At 40.6% G+C, this 18,899-nt stretch overlaps 1 protein-coding gene across 3 annotated transcripts in view; it reads right to left on the bottom strand.

Moving 5' to 3' along the window:
- LOC119659507 (A disintegrin and metalloproteinase with thrombospondin motifs 9) overlaps positions 1-18,899 on the bottom strand; it is a 246,084-nt gene that overhangs the window by 145,843 nt on the left and 81,342 nt on the right. For all 3 annotated transcript variants that reach the window (XM_038067634.1, XM_038067636.1, XM_038067635.1), the window contains exons 3-5: positions 14,016-14,144; positions 9,586-9,740; positions 1,514-1,654 (exon numbers count right to left, since the gene is read on the bottom strand). In XM_038067634.1, the coding sequence (XP_037923562.1) occupies positions 1,514-1,654; positions 9,586-9,740; positions 14,016-14,144 (425 nt within the window). The remainder of the gene's footprint in view (positions 1-1,513; positions 1,655-9,585; positions 9,741-14,015; positions 14,145-18,899) is intronic.

The raw sequence follows: 18,899 nt of genomic DNA, 5'->3' as shown, positions 1-18,899 counted from the left end.
TGAAGAAGTATAAGTTGGCCATCAAGACTGCCAAGAGGCGGTCCTAGTTGGACTTCAGTCACAACATTGAAAGCACCAACGAATCTCCGTGGCTCAATAAGATTCTGTCCAAGGAACACAGGAATCCATTCTTTCTCAAAAAGTCGGAAATTTCCTGGACAGAATCTCCTGGTGAAATCCTAGAGCTGCTGGTTTACACGCACTTCTTCGCCTGTGGGGAGGACTATGCCTTGCTTGGAGGATATGCAGTGGCCCTGGTCGTGCGAGATTATCAAATCGGTAATTACCAAGGTTAAAATCTGGTGGGCTATAAACAGCTTCTCCGCATATAAATTTCCGGGTCCCGATGGCTTAAGTCCAGTCTCGATAAAAAAGCAGCAAAAAAGGGTTGTGCCGTGGATTATCGTGATTTACCGGAGCTATCTCTTCGGGATACGTACCACAGTCTTGGAGAAATGCATGAGTGGTTTTCTTGCCGAAAGCAGCAATGAGTCCGCGAGGACTTTTGATCGACAGCCGTCCTGGACATCCACTTGAGAAGGATTAGGGAGAGAATGCCTTTCTCTAAGTCCCAGCGCGCCTACTTCGAAGGGAAATCCACAGAAACCGACCTCGAGGAGAAAATTGGCGTGGTTGGACGGTCACTGCAGCCTTCGTGGATATAGGGGTAACAACAACGCCATCAAGGAAGCTTTGACTATTATTTGATACTAAGAATCATGATAACCCAGTCGAATCTGGGAGGAAGCCATTTGGCTAGAGCTGTGAACAGAAGCACACCCCAGGGTGGCGCGACCCTTCCGATGCTCTGGTTGATAGTGATGTACAAAATTTTATGGATATGGTTTCCCTCCATTATAAGTGGTATCATGGAAGGATCGTTGGGAAAGCTATGCCTATGGGCCGCAAGATGCGGACTCGGCATAAGCCCAACCAAAAGAGGACTGATGCTATTCACCACCAAGGCAAGGTGTACTCTGCAATTGCATTGCCGAAGCTACGGAGGAGAGGGGGAAACCCTCAGGCACTTCCTTTGTGATTGCCCAGCTCTAGCTAGAGCCAGCCGGCGATACTAGGTAAACCTTTTTTTGAGGCCCTCAGAGAGATCTCTAGCTGCAGAGTGGGAGAGCGGCTTTCCTTCGTGAATGCTTCAGGCTGGCTGGACTCTTCCTCGTTGCTCTTATATCAGCAGTCATGATCTTAGGGGTTTGTGGCATCAAAATGGCCCACCACAGCGCTAATCGGTATCATTGGAGCTGCCACTGATACCTACCTAGCTATATATTTCCGCAAGAAGCCTATATTGGTTTTCATAAATTCTTGCCTGAATAACGACGCAATCCTTCTCGGAAACAAGCAAAGATCGTTCCAGCATTTACAAAACTTCCTCAGAGTCTTTTGAAATATGGATGTAGTATTCAAAGCAGTTGTATGACCCCACATTGACCACTCATCAAAACATTCATAAATTATTTAACATATTCACATTAAAATAATAAAAAGAGACACTTACCATTCCATTACACAAGGACACCGAGACAGCAGACTTATCATCACCAATCACCTGACCTTTATAGTAGCATCCATGCAACTGGACATGATCACGATGATCATCTTCATGTTTCTCTGTACGATTCCACCATACATGTGTGACCTATGCACAAAGATATAATAAAAGAAAGATTATCTTTTTTTCTAAACATTCATGACACATTCATCTTAATCATAATCAAATCCGTTACTTTATTGTTAATTTTCTACACATGAAAAGCGATAAAAATTAAAACGCGGAAGGAAATTTTCCGGTAGTTGTTGAAATCAACAAGTTAACCAGTGAATTTTAACAGAATGATGTCAGGTCGTAAAATTGAGGACATATTATGTATACAAATATTGTTATCATTCAAGAATTACAACCATAACCACATGGATATAGGCTTGGATGTACATATGTAGCTCTGCCAAGTATACACTCATTCGTCCCCATAATGGCAAAACTAAATGTTTGTATTTACATTTATGTATGCCGATTTTATTGTTTCCAATGTTTATTTTCATGTCAACTGATTGCATGGACATGAAAATAAACTTGGCGACCGGTGGTCAGTGGATGATGCAAGCTTGGATTTAACCATTGAATACTCAGTTTGTGATTAAGACAATTGGATTAATTACATTGATAACGGCAGGAGTGCTATTACTAGCTATTAGGGTTATATTCATCGAACGGATACCCTTTGTCGAAGCTCTTTAAAGTGAGCTCATGTTCGAAATTCGAAAATATGCAGTTGTCTGATAGCTGCCACTTTAGTTGTCATTCGGACAGAGACATGGCCTGAAAGAAATTCATCTGACACAAATTACTTGGGAAGTCAGTCCATTCATTGACGTTTTTAAGATTAACGCAAGGGTTTTCACCAAATGTCTGAATACCAATATCAACTTAAGCTTACTCTGCAATAATGTTGTCTCTGTGATGCTATTGGGGCTAGTACATGGAAAGTGACCATCACTTTTATCGGTAACCTTCTTGTCTCCTCTGCATTATCGGAGCCCGACTTAATTTCGAAGGACGAATTACGTCAGCGAACGGGTCAGATACCTGTAGACGTGTTGATGAGAAGGCGGTAGTGGCAATGGATAGGTCACATGTTAAGAATTAGAAACAACTCCCCTTCACTATCCAAGAGTGTCCAACAAGTGGGCATAGAACAATTATGGAAGAGTGCAAGCTTCTCGGGAAGACTTGAAGGGAGCTGAAGTATATCTCAGCGTGCCGTCGAGGGCTCTTGTAGAATCTGGTACAAACCATGTAGTAGAGGATTGTAGGGCATTCTCGGCGAATGATACCTATCTACCTACGGTCGTCACTATCAAAGATCTTCTGTTCCTATTGAAATAGGTGGGTTCGTAGAGCAAAACTGCTTTGCACTTAAAACTAGTAATAGGTAAACTCTAGCATCAACTGAGATCACGATATTTCTCCTTCTTTAGCCCCTATTCAGAAGCGATGTCGGCTCATCTTCAGATGGCGCTTGTCCGGTCATATTCCTAATCTGGAAAATTGGAAAGGCTCTCAAATCAGCATTTAGTGTATCAAGCCATCCTTGCTTCAGTCGGTTCCACTTTGATGCTTATTAGATGTCCATATAATCGAAGACTCCCCTCTTGCAAGTTTTACGCGATCGTATTATGCCACTGGTCAATCGCACGGATTACCGCAAGGGGTCATTCATGGTCTTTGATAGTCGGCCAGCGCTAAGATTCGTATAGAACCACAGGGTGGACGGTAGTGACAAATAAAAATATTAATCAAGAGGATTTCCACTTCGCCCTGGGGACTATTGTTTCCTTTCAATGGTTATAGTGTGTTTATCACAGATGTGGTATGCCTTACAGCCAACGAACTTTTTTGAAGCCACCTGTTTTTAAGTGCTTTAGCCTTACTCTTCTATTAGATTCAGGTGCATTTTTCGGCTCTGCATGGATGCCGGACATTACTCCTGGATATATATGAAGTTTTCGCTGTTCCTAACCTCACAGAAACCGTAGATAATCCGCTTAGATGTGCTGTTCCTATGTGACAGATAAGGCTTCGCTGATTTGCGATTTGTATTCCTACCATGATCTTAAGATTCTTCTTGCTTTGATTTATTCATTTCTACGAGCACTTTGGTTCGTATGTTCTCATAAACATCCAGGACTGTTCCATTCCTGATTGGCTAACCTAGTATAGTCGGCTAAACTATTCTTCCTCCGTCCTTCTTCGGTAGGTCATCTGTTTCTTCATTCCCCCCTATATCTAAATATGGCTCGAAATTCAACATATGCAGTTGGATTTGAGTGCCTTCCCCCGAACTGTCGATTACAATTTGCTGCTTTCTTTGGTTCCTTTACGGGTTGAAGTAGGCATACTTGCCTATAGCATATATTTCCGCAAAAATTTGCTAGCGTACCTACCTATTGGCTCAAAACATTTTTTCTTTGGACCAAAAATACCAGCACCTGCTCCTTGAATGCACCAGTTTATTACTTACTAGTTTAAGTAGTAAAGTTTTGTGGAACTCCTTGTTGAATGGAACTTTATTGTCCCTGCGTTTAGTGGGTTTTGGATAGCAGATGGAAAAAATGTTAATCTTTGATTTAAGCTTGGGCTAGCTGCGACTCACTCAAACCGTCGAACATCTAAAAAATTGCTCTCTTCGTTCGAATTTGTCAGTTTGTCAGTGAGGAGAAAGGAGGATCAGTGCAACCATGTTATTGGGTATGTTCTCATGTCTCCATTGATACTAAAGTAAACAAGGTTTGGTATTTGTGAAGCTCCTTCACTATTGTGTTGAGATTAATTCCATCCGCGCCCATTACTGCGTGTAGGCATTCATTGGTCGAACTATTGCGAATATATCTGCCGCAGTGTCTTGCTTTTTGATTATTGAATTGGTACGTATTGGTGCCTTCATTACTTTCTTCTTTAGCATTGGGAGTGTCAACAAGGCCAAGGCGTCCCTGACTTCAGTACGAAGAAGGACATTATGAATTTCCGCATGCGATGTGCTGTCGATGGCAGCTTCGAATTCACAGAGAACTATTTCTTATGTATACACCTATTGACGGATGTACAGCTGATACAGGATACTTCCAGTTGACTTTCCTACATTTTGGCATGATTTTAAAGGATCACACCTTAGAACGTTAGTTCTGATGTAGTTGTTCAAGGCTATGAATGATGTTAGAGAAATTGGTCTAGGAAGTTTAGGGTGAAAAGGGTCCCTTTTGCTAGCTTTCAGAATAAAGGCAACTTTCGTTCGCCTCCATGCCGTTGGGGTACTATATACTCGAACTATACTATTCCTTGCCAGAAAGGGTTTAGAATAGCTTGTTGCCCTCTTTGGACCAGTTGTAGGAAGTCATCTGTTCCGGGTGGCTTCAGTGATTTGAAGGTTCCTACGTCTTTTCTAGCTTCTAAGCAAAGCCAACTTTTTTCCCCACATTTTTTGTTCCTTCCTCCTTCTAATATCAGGGTATGAAAGAGTAAGGTATTCTGTTCCACTATTAGAGAGGGCCCCTGAAAGTATGAATTGTAGATTGCGTGCATTCTGCTCTTCTCGTTCTCCGCTCTTCTCCTTTTTAGACAGACTGAAGGCATTGCTTTGTCTGTTAATTGCCTTTAATATCTCAAAGTTCCCTTCAAAAGTAGGCATGGTATCTGAAAAAAGCTCAGCTACAACATCTCATCTTCTTCGAAAGCCTAAAACAAATATTTAAAGGAAGTCACATTAGGAAAATTCGGGGATTTATAGTGAATTCCAATTGAATCAGTGCAGGGGATGAAAAATGTCTTTGTGTGGGCCTGTTCGACTCGGCTCCTTTGATGGTTTCTTGTCCGATTTTCTCATTGTTATAAAATTCACCTGGGGACCTGATTCTCTTATTACCTTGAAGTTTTTGGCCGAGGTTCATACTAGTACTATTTTACGTTTTTATTTTTTTAAACGCTATTTACTTTCAATTTTTTTTACAAAAGAACCTCATCCTTTTCAAAATTTTATAACTATTGCCCCACCGGTGCTTCCACTGTTCGTTGGCGGGTCCCCTTGGTTTTTTACTTGACACCTTCAATATAGTTGTATAAATTGTTGTCTTTTCATGCGTGGAAATTAGTGAAATTGCACAGAGTCAGGCCTGGCGAGTAGGGGGAGTGGAACCATGCCCTGTTGTGGTGGAAAGACCAGTCTATTTACTCCCAAAAATTGGTCCTTTTTTAAGGACACTGTTGCACAATCTTCTTAAAATGTTCAAATAAAAGGTTTGACTGGCGAGCTAAACTGGGGAAACGAACTCTGAATAAACTACGCCCTTGATGTCAAGAAAGCGAATCAGCAATGTTATGATGTTTCTTTTGACTTGATATTTTTTTGAACGGGCTGACGATGGCTGCTTCCATTGCTTTGTGTCTGGGTTATAACCATACCACCAACAGTTATGACCTGTGACAGAATCTGCATCAGTTTAAGGCTGTCATTTCAACTTGTTGTTTCTGTTTTGATTGCCAGTCATAATCTGAGAAACAACCCTGGCAGTAACGCTTTTCATTCCCAATTCGTCCATTAAAATTCAGTGGACTGAGCCCCTAGATAACCTACTACTCACTGACAGTGACTCGACGGTCTGTGAGTACAAGCTTTCGAGTTTCTGCAACATTTTCGTCGATTCGGACAGTTAATGGACGTCCAGAACGAGGTTTGTTGTCAATCAACAATCCAGCTGCATGTTGCTCACTCACACTTGCCAAGTAGACAAGCATGAAACAGCGCCAACAAATCCAATCACACAAGCCAGGTCCGAAACACAGACATCGTCGAACTGCGTTCCGCTATACACGTCTAGCGGAAGAAAAGCGTGCTACGCAAGGTCGGCCCAAAGCAATGCTATTCGGGTTATTATTGGGTACCCCTTCGTAACATATTAATTTGAATGTCCACTTGAATTGGTTGATTCATGCAAATATACAGATTGCAGTCCATTTTACTTATTTCGATTATCAGAAGTTTGTCCATTGCAGAACTTTATTAATGGACCAGGATTGGTCAAAAAGCCGCTTTGAGCTATCTTTTGTCAATATTAATGGGCGATCTAAACTACATGTCTGCGAACATAAGCCGCGAAGATCAGTATCACCTAAGTGCAGATCTACAGAACATGCGCGCTTAGATGTCATATCACATCTCATGTCTTAGTCTCCGGACGAAGTTGACTTTAAATCCTAAAAACATCTAGCGAGCGTATATGTTAGATAAGATAACGTCAACAAGACTGTATGCAGGAGATTCAATTCGTAGCGCATTGTTCGAAATTTCATGGTGGAGAAAAATCGTTGCGCATCTTCGACCGTCGACGGTGATAACGGGAGAAAAATTCCACGCATAAGTGCGCAGGGCATTGGTGGGCTCCCACGCGGTTGCGGATATGTGGCAGTGCATCGCTTTTTCTGGCCTGACACATGGGATGGGGAAACATACATAAGAAAACCATCTAAGCCCCATTGACATACCGACTCGCCAATACATTAACCACATGGGTCACGGCCAGCTAGCTACCTCGTCCCTACCCCTAAAATCCGTAATGGCATTCCGTGCGCCTTTTGCCGCTGGATTTGCTCCTCTTGTATAATCTTCTTGGTTAACGTCAAACAATGAAAAGAAAATAGTGATTCGCATGGCTAGGTACACGGGGCGGAATTTTTATGACCTGTAGGATATCCTTCCCCCCTAGTTTCAGATGTCGCCTTGCGGTGTTTTCCCTTCTTAGACACCTCATGGCTTTTCTACATTGGAAACGCACGTTCATCGATTGAAGTCCTGGCGGACTTAAGGATATCGGAATTCCTAGTTTACTCACTATAAAACTAAGGGATTCGTTTGCTGTACATATAGAAGTAGGTCTCTGGTTTATTGCTTTGCACAACTATTTCAACAGCGAGTAATGACAAGAGGAATCTAAACTAAGTCCAATGTGCTATCCTCTCAGAACTAGGTCTCTGCAAATATTGAATAATTGATATCTGTGCGTTGTGCGCATTTTCCTTACCACTAAGCGTGGCAACGGATTATGGATGAGTTGGAGATCAACAAGCGCAATTAATCCTCGAATTTTGGTTTGCCATGGTTGAAATAATTTGCTAACGTTGCAACCCTCTAGTCCTTCATGCGAAACTTCGCGGAAACTAAAATTGCAAACTGGCGTCCTTATAGCAGCTTTCAAATGATTCCTAGTTAACTGCAGTTTGACTGTGAAATCATTGAAATTTAAAAGTCCAAATAATCAAAGAATTTAGGCTCAACTCAATACAAATGAGAAACTGTGCACGGGAGGCAGTCCAGTTCGAAGAATAGTGAAAACCCATTAGCTTCTTCCACCTGAAAATAAAGACATGATGATGTGAGTTCAGAATAAAAGGAAACAAGACGAAAACAAGGGAAGACACCTCTTGAAGACTTGGAGTGGAACGTTTTAGAAACGATTGGTAAAGCTTTCATTACGTAATGTGTTTTGCGGGAAAATGGCCTCATTGAAGCACAAAAATGTCCACCCTTCTGTGATATGGTATGCCATAAGCTATCTCGACCTTCAGCAATGTGGCAAAGAATCCTTGTTTCTTTAAAGAGTGCGGCCTAGGTAAATATATGACTAGAGCTATGGCTTAAGGAAAAAATATGCGGTGATTATTTTGGAAAAAAGCTTCGTGGCACCCGATGTCCTTCCTATCTGGCTGTACACGACTGAAGTTTTCGTTCAAAATTCCAGAGCCTCATTTTTTTGTGACTTATCATTTTGAGGTTGTATGGTGGTTGCCAGAAATGCCTATATGGTGCGTAACGCCTCATCATTGTCGATTTCCAACAATCTGCTTCGGTTGTTTCCGCGATTTTTCTAGAAGCTTGTACTCTTCCTCCACTGTCCTACTTGCTGTTTTTCTAAAGCAACCCAACCCACTCGACGACCATCTTGCCCTAGGAATTTGCATTGCATGGCATAACCCGCAATGGAGTTGTCCCCATTCCTGTATATATGACCTATCTATTGTCGGTTTAGCTTCCTTATCAACCCGTACGCCGACCCAGTTCTTCATTAGTTGTTTTGTCTTAGGCCTGAAAACCTCGGTGAGGCGAAATAGAGGTGAATTGATGGAGCTTTTGACTAGCAGTAGGGTGACTTCCAGGTACTACTCCCATGTATCATAGTAGCACAAAGAGAACATTGACGTGGAATAGTGTCAACTTGACGTTAGTGTTAAGATAGCTGCATAATTCCTCTTATTGAAAGGAAGGTCTCTTCCTCTGAGCAACAACTGAGTGATCGAAGTTCATCTTAGTTCATGTCATCAGACTTCCATTGTGACAAACCCACCGTTGGACCAATAACCACAAAATTTGCGAAACCTTTTTTCAATAAACCTTCAAAGCATCTTTTTGTCTATTTGTATAATTGGCAGTATAAACTAGTACAAATATATCCGCAATTACTTAGCTACCAGCCCAGTAGTAGAACATTTATATTAACAAGTGTTATATGACTTTCATTATCACAAATCCACCTCGTTGGGTTAAAAAAATCGCGAGACTTAAATAACAATTCATTCACTGAACGCCGAAGACAGCGTGTCGTCAGTCTTGAAACGCATGTTTTTCATGTTTAGACAGTAAATTTGCTTACATAGGCGGTCCCATATCGAATTTGCATAATATTCATAAAATTCAGTCACATCCTCACTTTTTCGATAAATTCGCGAAAATCGAAAATGCCCCGGTGGTCATTTCTCGAACTACCGGCACAGCAATAAATAAAAGGAAATCAATAATATAATGGCTAACAGCTCACTCGTCGCACAAGTCATAACAGGTATTAATTGATAAATAAATATTTGAAAATATAATAAAAAAAAAATCAATCTTTTTTTGCTATTGCAGAACTATTTGAACTTTCGACAGCTCGTTACAAGTTGTCCGATAAATGTGAGGAGAAAATTAGATGGGTTGGTGTTAATTTGGGGTGGGATTGATGAAGGTCAGGCATTAAGGTGCTTACCTGGAGCTGGTTGGGGGTAAATGCAGCATCTTGATACAAGATTAGGTGCATTCGCTTTCCAAATGCTTCGATCATATACTCAGGATGAGGATCCCAAATACGACTCGATCGATTTCGGAAATTCCCGGTGATTTGTTGGATTTGAGGATAATTGACTGAAAAGAGAAAGTAAAAGTGAATTATTCCGTTAGTAAAAGGATATGATTTGAAATCATAAATATATGTGTGAATTATAAAATTTATGTAAAATTTTTATCTTAGTCTGAGATTTTTTTATTCGGTTTTTGTCATGATTCATTTCCAGCTTTGCAAGTCTATCGGATCTTCCCCATAAAATTAGCGGATTCTTTCCAAAAAACAAAGCGATCTCAAAGTACTCAATTAAACTTATAATGAAACATATCCTGCCTCGATATTCCGGAGATGAAAAAAATTGCCATTTGTTATAATTTGCGTAGGATGGTATTTTAAGGTCCCTCTGAACGTGAAAGTAATGTTTGTCCATGCATTGGGCTGCTAATCTTATGTATTGCCTCCTTCCTGTATTCCATCAGAGAGTCAAACTGCTGGAACCAGTCTTCGAATTATGCACTTCGCAAAGGTTTCTTTTACTGATGTGTGCAGAAACAAGGACTGCACATCTTAGGATACTAAGCGTGACCTTCTGATACTGTCCTATCTTCCGTAGTCCTTCTGTAACCTCTTAGGGGTTTTTAACAGTGTACTTCTTGCTGGTGTCTGTTTCTTGCATTATTGAATTCGGGCCTGCAGTGATATACCTCATCCCATTATCCAAGTTTTTAAAAAAATGTATAGATTAGTTGTGATTTCGTGCAAGGCAGAGAATATTCATCAGACGCTTCCTCGCCTCTGCCTTGGAAGCAGCGTGACCGACGTGGTTACCGAGTTTATTTGTAGTGAGTATTCTTTTGAAGCTCCTTTAGGTCCTTTGATGAAAGTTTACAGAGGGTCGTTTCGTAGATCACAATAATTTTGTTCCTGTGCTTTACCATTTTTTTTTCTCACAAATACACTCTAAACTTGTCCGCCGGCCATCCGCGATGGTTTTACGGAGAATTGTGCAATAAAGTTTATGGTCAAGGAAGAAAACGGATCTTTTAATATATTGGGAACACGGTTCCCTAAAATGGTATGCTTTGAATATCACGAACGATAGCTTGCACGCGAAGTTCGTGGAAACATTTCAGTTTTATAAGGACCTATCGAGTTTCGTTTAGTCGATGGCCGATGGCAAAACCTAATTTGCCAATGATGACCTAGAGCTATCCCGAAATATTGAAAAGTAGCCCTACACGCTGGACTTTAATTACGCAAACTTGCATTATACAAAAGCAAAACACACCCCTTTCGTACATTGTATCAAATTCTTCGTAAGCAAGCAAAATCAGAATTATCTGTCAGTTCAGGTCAATTGTCAAAAAGTTGCATGTATTAGATGCACGATGTTTGCATTTGATGATAGTTTATAAAATTGCTGTCTAGTCTAAGCCCTACCTTTGTGAAAAGTTCGCATCCTTAACTGTCCCTCTCTTTCCAAGGTTTCCAATTTAACTATAGAATTTTATTTATTTTAAGCCAGAATTTCACTTATTTGTCTGAAATTGTAATACTCCCTTAATTACTTACCCTAATTACCTGGAATTCCTCTAGTTTATTCTATACCTCTTCGCGGAATTCCAAAGAAGGCTGCACTTCTTCTCTACTCTGGCAAACCACCTGTAGATCGTGTGTTTCTATTGCATAGTATAACCGACAATGAAATTGTCGCCCTGTTTTAAAGTGCTTTATGATGAACCCGGCTATAGCTACCTGCCTCATACCCCGATATAGTTTTCGTTCTGCGCCGGACCAGAGTATCTCGGTGATACGGCCGAAACAGAATTTCTTCACGTCCTTAGGACAACATGGCATACAGAACGTAACCGACAACAAGAAAAAATAATATCGGTGAAAGAATGCATTTATTGGTGGACCCGTCTCTGGACTTCGAATTCTTCAGAAAAAAGAGGGATCGCGCCGAAAACTATGAACAAGGATCGTAAAGTTTCAAATACAATACTAGTTGTAGCCCTGACGACTTCTCAACACATAAAAGCATCTCCAGAGGTGTATAGGAGTCTTCTGTAAAGTTGACACCTTGACACTGTCTTCTTTGGGAGCGAAATTCGTGATCACATTGTCGGGGGATTGGTCTGAACTTCAATGTTGAATATGGGTTAGGGGGTTTAGGTGCCAGGAAAATTGCTGAAATTAGTTGGAATCCTGGCGGGTTTAACCCAAAACTTAAAAGATGATCTGAAGGGTACGTGCCGTACTATAATATTTTCTACAACCTACTTAAGAGAATTTACCGAATGTCGGATCCCGGGTTGGGTGCCATTTGTGGTTTTTGAGAAAGCTGTGCCTTCATAATTGACCATAGTAAATTTGGATAACCAATATTGGCCAACGTAAATGCTGACGATCTCCCTCTCATTTCGTCATCGTGAACTCTAGGACGACCTAGACTAAACCTTTTTTCATCCATCTTAAATTTACCGCGCACGTGCGTCAAATGGCGATTACTTTCTGTTAGTCTAATGCCTTTTTGTGTTCAAAACTGAACAACTGCGCACATCGAAAAGTCAATCATGTCGGTTACAAAATCCTAAAAACAATGAGATGGTACACCAAATTTTTGGATAACGTGTCGTTACCGAATAGGTACCTTAAGAGCCTTATGAGACTGTGGTCTGCAGTTGGATCCATTTGAAGTTGCCAACGGTAACGAAAACCGATCGGAGATATCTGGTACCATGCGATCCAGGACAGCCAACTAAATGTCGTTTTTTGTTGGAACTCTAAATGCTCGATTTTGCGGGTGCGGCATGACTCCTTGAAACAAGAGAAAGGTTAAGCTTTCCAACCAGTAGCCTTTATTTCGTCAGAGAAAGAAGCCTCGCATCTACCGGTATGAATACAGGTCCTCCATTTCATTTAGGTAGTCTCTGAATAGAATTGGGAATTGATCCCCCAATGGTAAGTTCTCACGTTAAGCCATTCGACTTTTTCTATAGACATCAGATTATCTAGTCGATAGAGTGAACCCAAAATTATATGAGGTTGTTCTGGCCACTTTGTTTCTTTCGACATTTTAGTTTTGAATATCATCCATTTTTCCCATTGACAATTTTAAAAACAGATTCATCTTTGAGAATATCCTTAAATCCTTCCGGTTGATGTTAATAAACGTGGTACATTTGGGTTGCCTAAGGAATATGAGCGCAATTTATTGATTTTTGTGTGAGTCACTCAAACATGTTTTGGCCAGCAAGCTTGCAAGGGAGGAAAGAATATTTGACGAAACACTTAACTGGCGACAGTTTTAGCACATTTTTGAATATAGACTGATTTTCATCGAGAGCATTTTATGATGCTTTCAAGAGAAAATGAAAGAAACAATCAATCTTTATTTATGGCTGGATGGTGTGGTGTTATCACTACAAGTGCTTTGTGGTCATGTTGATCATGCCACAGGGATTCGAACTAGAAAGATGTAAAAGAACGATGAATTCGTAGTAGGTTTTTCCGCTGTGGTCTTCACTAACTATTTCACAATGGATGACGGGGTCGGAGTAAGTTGTACATTCTCTGCGAGCCCTTTAGCTTCCCGAACTGGGAAGCTAAGACAGCATGCAATTCAGCGTGAGAAGATACCGGCTATGATAGTGTTAGAGTACACAACTATAACATCTGACCTAGCGTCCCAGTGTCATATTGAACTCGAAGGTCTAGTGATCTCCTTAGAGATTGTATAATTTGTTTTTCCGACCAAGGAACCATAGCCAGCCAAACAGGGTTCACTTGGTAAAATAGGCCAAAAAGGGTTCACTTGATTAAAACATGACTGCTGCGCGGGTCGAAATCTCGATAAATTGCATAAAGAGTTGAACTTTCTCCTACTTCCTCTCGATAGTAAACACCACCAACTTAATTGATCCTGACCATCAAGTCCAGTGTTTTACAAATTCTGAGTGAACACATCACATAGTGTTATACATTTACGTTCAAGGAATTTATGGTTGTTAGATGGCACATAAATGTTTCGAAGAGCAGGTACACCAATCAGTGTACCATGGTAAAAATTTATTATGGTTCGCATATTATGGCGCCCAATGCGGGTCATTCTAACGGGTCCAACTCATAAATTCAAAGTAGTCGGCATTTTTAGAATAGCAAGGAGGCACCCTCCCCCTTCTGCGTAATCTACTCATATACATACATACTAAGGTACTCAGGGACTAACAAGCTGAAAATTGTCTTCTTAGAGAATGCATCCTATAGGATACACAAGCCATTCTCAAAGATAATTTTTAAGTATCTTCACAGACAAGTGACAGCTTTTTAACTAAATGGAATACTATCCTTACCTGATACCGAGTCATTCTTCTTCGATTCATACAATAAATCGATTGTATGTAACGATAAGTTATGGAACTTTTTCGGCCTGATATATTCCTCTCGAAGATACTCTTCCTCAATGGAATTGTTGTTTATATCTGAAATGGAAAGAAAAACAGTAAGAGCAACTGAATACGTGAGAACAAACTAGCCTAAAAAAAAACTAATCTAATCTAATATCAGTTTTCCAAAGGGTCAAAAATTCGAAACTTAATTCTTATTCTGAAGTTCCATTGAATTTGATATTCTTGAATTCTTTAATATTTCCATATAAGATTAAATGTTATGCATACCTAGTTCTAGTGCGAATACGATACATTCGATGCACGTGGGCATAACATTCAATATTCTTTGACCTTCCATTTCAGCCCTTCATGTAATTTCAAAATCTCATCAAATTTCCATCACCTCACCTCATAGACTATGTAAACCTCTCCCAGTAACATGATAAGCCTAGGATCATCAAACCGCATATGATGACGACAAATGATGCTGTAGAATTCGTTAGATACCATATCACACCACACACTTCAGTATACCTCGTTCAGATAACTATCTCTAAGTCACAAAAGATATTCAAATAGAATTCTATGAAATTCAGATACGCGTTGCACGCTCTCCACCATATCTCCGTCGAAGGATCATATAAATTTATATTTAGTCATCGGATCATATCTTATCAGCGCGCTCATAATGCTCTCCTTGTATTTTATTCAAATTCAAATTGTTGACGGTGTTTCGTTAGTTAAACGAAAATTTAGCGGAAAGAAACGCTAAATCATTCACACACATGACCTAGTCGTATATGCAGATAGAATGCATGTGAAATTTGAAGCTTTTTTTCATGAGAATTGTTTTTCTCTTGTGTTTTTTTCTGATAAAGTCTCGTCCTAGAGACTAAACATACTAAACAAATATTAGTGTTTGTCTAATAAATAAGTCAATCTAGTTTAATGCAGAGCATATGATTTTGTTTTACCAATTTTCGCGGTGTCAGTGTTGCAGGTTTAGCAAGAAAGATATGTTTTTCTTCTGAAGAAAAGCTCATTCCAAGAAGTTTAGGTAAATGGATACTAGTTGCCTTTTACTTCCAATGAACTTTGCTTTTAGGTAAACTATTAACAAGGAGTTCTCATTACTGGCAGTTGGTTGGCCCATCATCCTTAGAGCCTTGGTGAGGAGAGGCATTGAAAAGGGGCCTGTCAATTGCAAGAGACATTTCAAGACCTTTCGCTTCGCTGCCTTCAGTTTCTTCGCAGCCAGCCCCTGACCCAAGGAACGAGCTCACTATCGAAAGACTAACATATCCGTCAAATAATGGTTCTTTCAGCAGAACACCCAAAAATTAGACGGGAGTTCAAGGTCTCTGCGAGATCCGTCCAGTTACACGTGATGAGAAGGTCAAGCTAAGCTCGTTGGTACTGCAAAGGAACAAACATCTATGTATCCAAAACCCTTATGCATTGACATGAACTTAACAAAGATGAATGTCCTTCAAGAATGTCATTCAAGTATATTACATTGCTTCATCGCAATAATACTGAAAAATAAGTTCATCCTTAGTTGAGAGAACTTTTCAAAGGTGGGAGAAAGAGAAAATGCAAAAACTCCACCCAATTTTTTAACTACTCCCAGACTGAAGGATGCAAAGTCGTTCCATTTCATAACACCTACTTTCGCAGATAACTGAGCTTCATAGATGAAACATTCAGGAAGACCAACAAGTTGACGACAAGGGTATATTCCAGCCCTGACTTCTAGTACTAAAAACAAGGACACAAATGATCAAAAAAAGAAACTATTTCGCTATTGCTTTCGAAAATAGATAAGAACCCGGAAGCACATTACTTTTCTCAAAGGAAAGCAAGTTAATCTCCAAGTACTATAGCTGCCGCTGCAGTATCCAGAAATTCTTCAGTCCGCAACAACTATAAAAACCAAAGCTTTAGTAGACAAAAGGAACTAAACTTAAGAAGCTAACGGGGCCACAATTGAACCCACTTTAAAATGCAATGTTGTAAGTGAGGTTTTCGAAATAATTAATAAAGGCCAAAACATTAACCATCCAACTATGCATTTAGGTCATTAAAGAAAAAAGTAAAACATCTTCTTGAAACTAGATAAATCCCTTTTGAATCGGTTTTAAAGACGCAACACACCCTCGGTGCTGTCTTTTGTGTGTTTCATATGTAGTACCTTTCTCCAAGTTGGGGTGGCTTAGAGCAAGAATTTCCACATGTATACCAGAACTACCTAAGATTTGAAATAATCCTTAACAGCACCATACCCGTCGCTTTATCTGAGCATACTGCGGTAATACCAGTCCTTACCAATGAGTTTATTACAATGCCAAATGGAATGCGTTAAGCAGCTCCAGAGACAGTACCACACCAAATTTGCAGGTACCCTCTCCAAAATGTATCCCACAGTACTTAGAAAGCTTTCCTGGAGACTTTTCACAGGCACACATCAGGCAGTAGTACCCGCACCCTGCAGCTCCCATCATCTGGGAAATGTCCTCTTTGACATGCACGTTTAGGACAACTCCATGAGCCTGTCTGGTCTTGACTTTACCGCGAGCTTAAGGGCTTTATTTGGTAAGTCGTCCAGGCCTGCAGTCTTGCTGTCCGCTATTCTGCCGCAAATTTTTAGAAGCTTACCTCTGATTGCTGTGCTAACTGCCGTTTTATTGCAGTTATACAGTATCTCTATATGGGTCTACGCTTGCCTCTGAGCAGATTGTCATGACATATTTTACTATTTCTTCTTGACCGAAACTACCTGCCGCCGTCGGAACGGCTTGTCTGGCTCGGTGGCAAGCCGAATGAAAGTCAGCTCACTATTCTATCATTGCTGGAGTTTCAATTCTTTTTGCAGGTCACCCTGAAGTTTCTTTGGTTTCTGTTTAGGCTGTGTGCTATTGCTACTTGCCAGTATGCTTTCTCTCCCACAACTTCTTTGCCGAGGCAACCGGTTAATCGTGTTGGTGGGTATTTTTGAGAAGTCTCCAAACTGACATCTTTATAGAACCTAATTTCGTAAGGAGTGCTTCCTTAGACGACAAACAAATGATCCAATGTGACATTCTCTCCGGTAAAAAAATTGTGCGCTATCAGAATTTCCCAAACTCTAAATGACTGCCACTCTAAGTTCATGCAACTTGAATTGTTTCTTGAAGGGTAGGCTCCACCTCTAGATATAATTTCATCGAGATCCTCCATTTAATATGGATGGATACCCAAGTGAGTTTCTTGGTTGTGAAATCTATCAACTTCGTACGTTGGCTCTTTCCAGTTTGGACCATAGGATGCCCGTTGTGTTATTCCTATCCTGCTCGCGTTTTTTTGACTCGAATTAAACTTCATCTTTTAAAATATTTGTGTGTATGTCAGCTTATCCCTCCTGGAGGAAAAAATCAAGGAGGAGAGATAAAAGTTCTCGGAAAATCGTCGGGGAATTGAAGCACCGACAGAGATGGCACGTTGTTGTGATTGTGACACTATGCCTAAAATAAGAGCTTAAGTATGGCGTCACTTGATTGTCTGTGCCACTATCGTAGTAGCTATTTTCGGTTTTCTTTTAAATGTATTTTTTCCTCCTACCGTCTGTTGTAAGGGACCCATTCTCCATGTCGTCTATTGCTTAATGCACGTTGTGCTTGTCTTTGATGAGCACGGACATTTCAACTGATTTCATTCCAAGCTATGTAAAAGGTCGTTTTTCTGGATCAGAGCTCTGTTTTCTACAAAGCTTAGCTGAATAACTCCTGTTTTCTCACTCATTTGCCCTTCAAGATATTTATGGAGCTTTCCTGGAACTGACCCTTTTGGTATTGGGGTATATCTCAAAATTGACAAACTTCCCTTTTGCGCGACCATCTGCTGGTCCTAATCCTATCTACTGTGGACGCCTCGGCGAGAATAATATCTAAGAAATCCTCTGGAAGGACCGAACCCCCAAGAATCGTACCTGTTAGATAGTAGCGGTATTTGGCTAACCGATACTCGGCCACCTTATTGGTTAGTTTGACCATACCGTGTCAGTGGGTGCTTTGGTACGGTCAATTCCTTAAACGAAGAAGAACAAGAACAAGTATGATTGAAAACTCGGGCACCAAGCAGGGCTACATATCCGCAGCTTTTATAATCAGAATACAGTCTCGAAGGGAAGAAACTAAATGGTCAGGGAATAATACCAAATACAATATTCGTAGCAAAAGATGGCAAAGAAAACGCACAATCAAAGCATCGCGGTACTGATTTTTACTGAGCAGGCTCAACATTCAGACCAGTGTACGTGAGGTCTATCTAACTCCTCTATCGTAACCAGATGATATTATGCTCTAGTTGTACAGCGCAAGTTCTAGCTGCAACTCATAATCGTCCCGAGAACATATTTCCCAGGAATTCTCCTGGAAAATATGGAGGAATTTCTTATCTTTCGCGCAGTTAGATATCATATTGGCTAACGATGGTCAGGTTAATACTTACCGGAAAGGGGACCCGGTTCGGTTGTGGATCTGACTTTTGTTAGTCATTCACTAGCTCCCGATATGTAATGTAACGTCAGTGAACAGTACACCCATAGTAATCACCAGGCAATACTCTTTGACTTGAAGAGCAAGTTAAGCGGTTGGAAATCTGCTCGTCCACAAATGAGGAGAACGTCAGGTTGGTTTGCGAAAGCAATTGACGAGCAAACTTTCATAACATAGATGTGTGGTTGGACCAGGACACTATACAAGGTACACCGACGGGCGGGCATGCGACTCCTCGATGCCGAGACGTAATACTTTCCCCAGTAGAAGACCCAACTGCTGGTGGAAGAGTGAATTGTCAGATCTTCGGTCGGTG

Source organism: Hermetia illucens, chromosome 6, assembly GCF_905115235.1.
Source record: "Hermetia illucens chromosome 6, iHerIll2.2.curated.20191125, whole genome shotgun sequence".
Taxonomy (NCBI): domain Eukaryota; kingdom Metazoa; phylum Arthropoda; class Insecta; order Diptera; family Stratiomyidae; genus Hermetia; species Hermetia illucens.
This window is presented reverse-complemented; position numbering and strand designations above follow the sequence as displayed.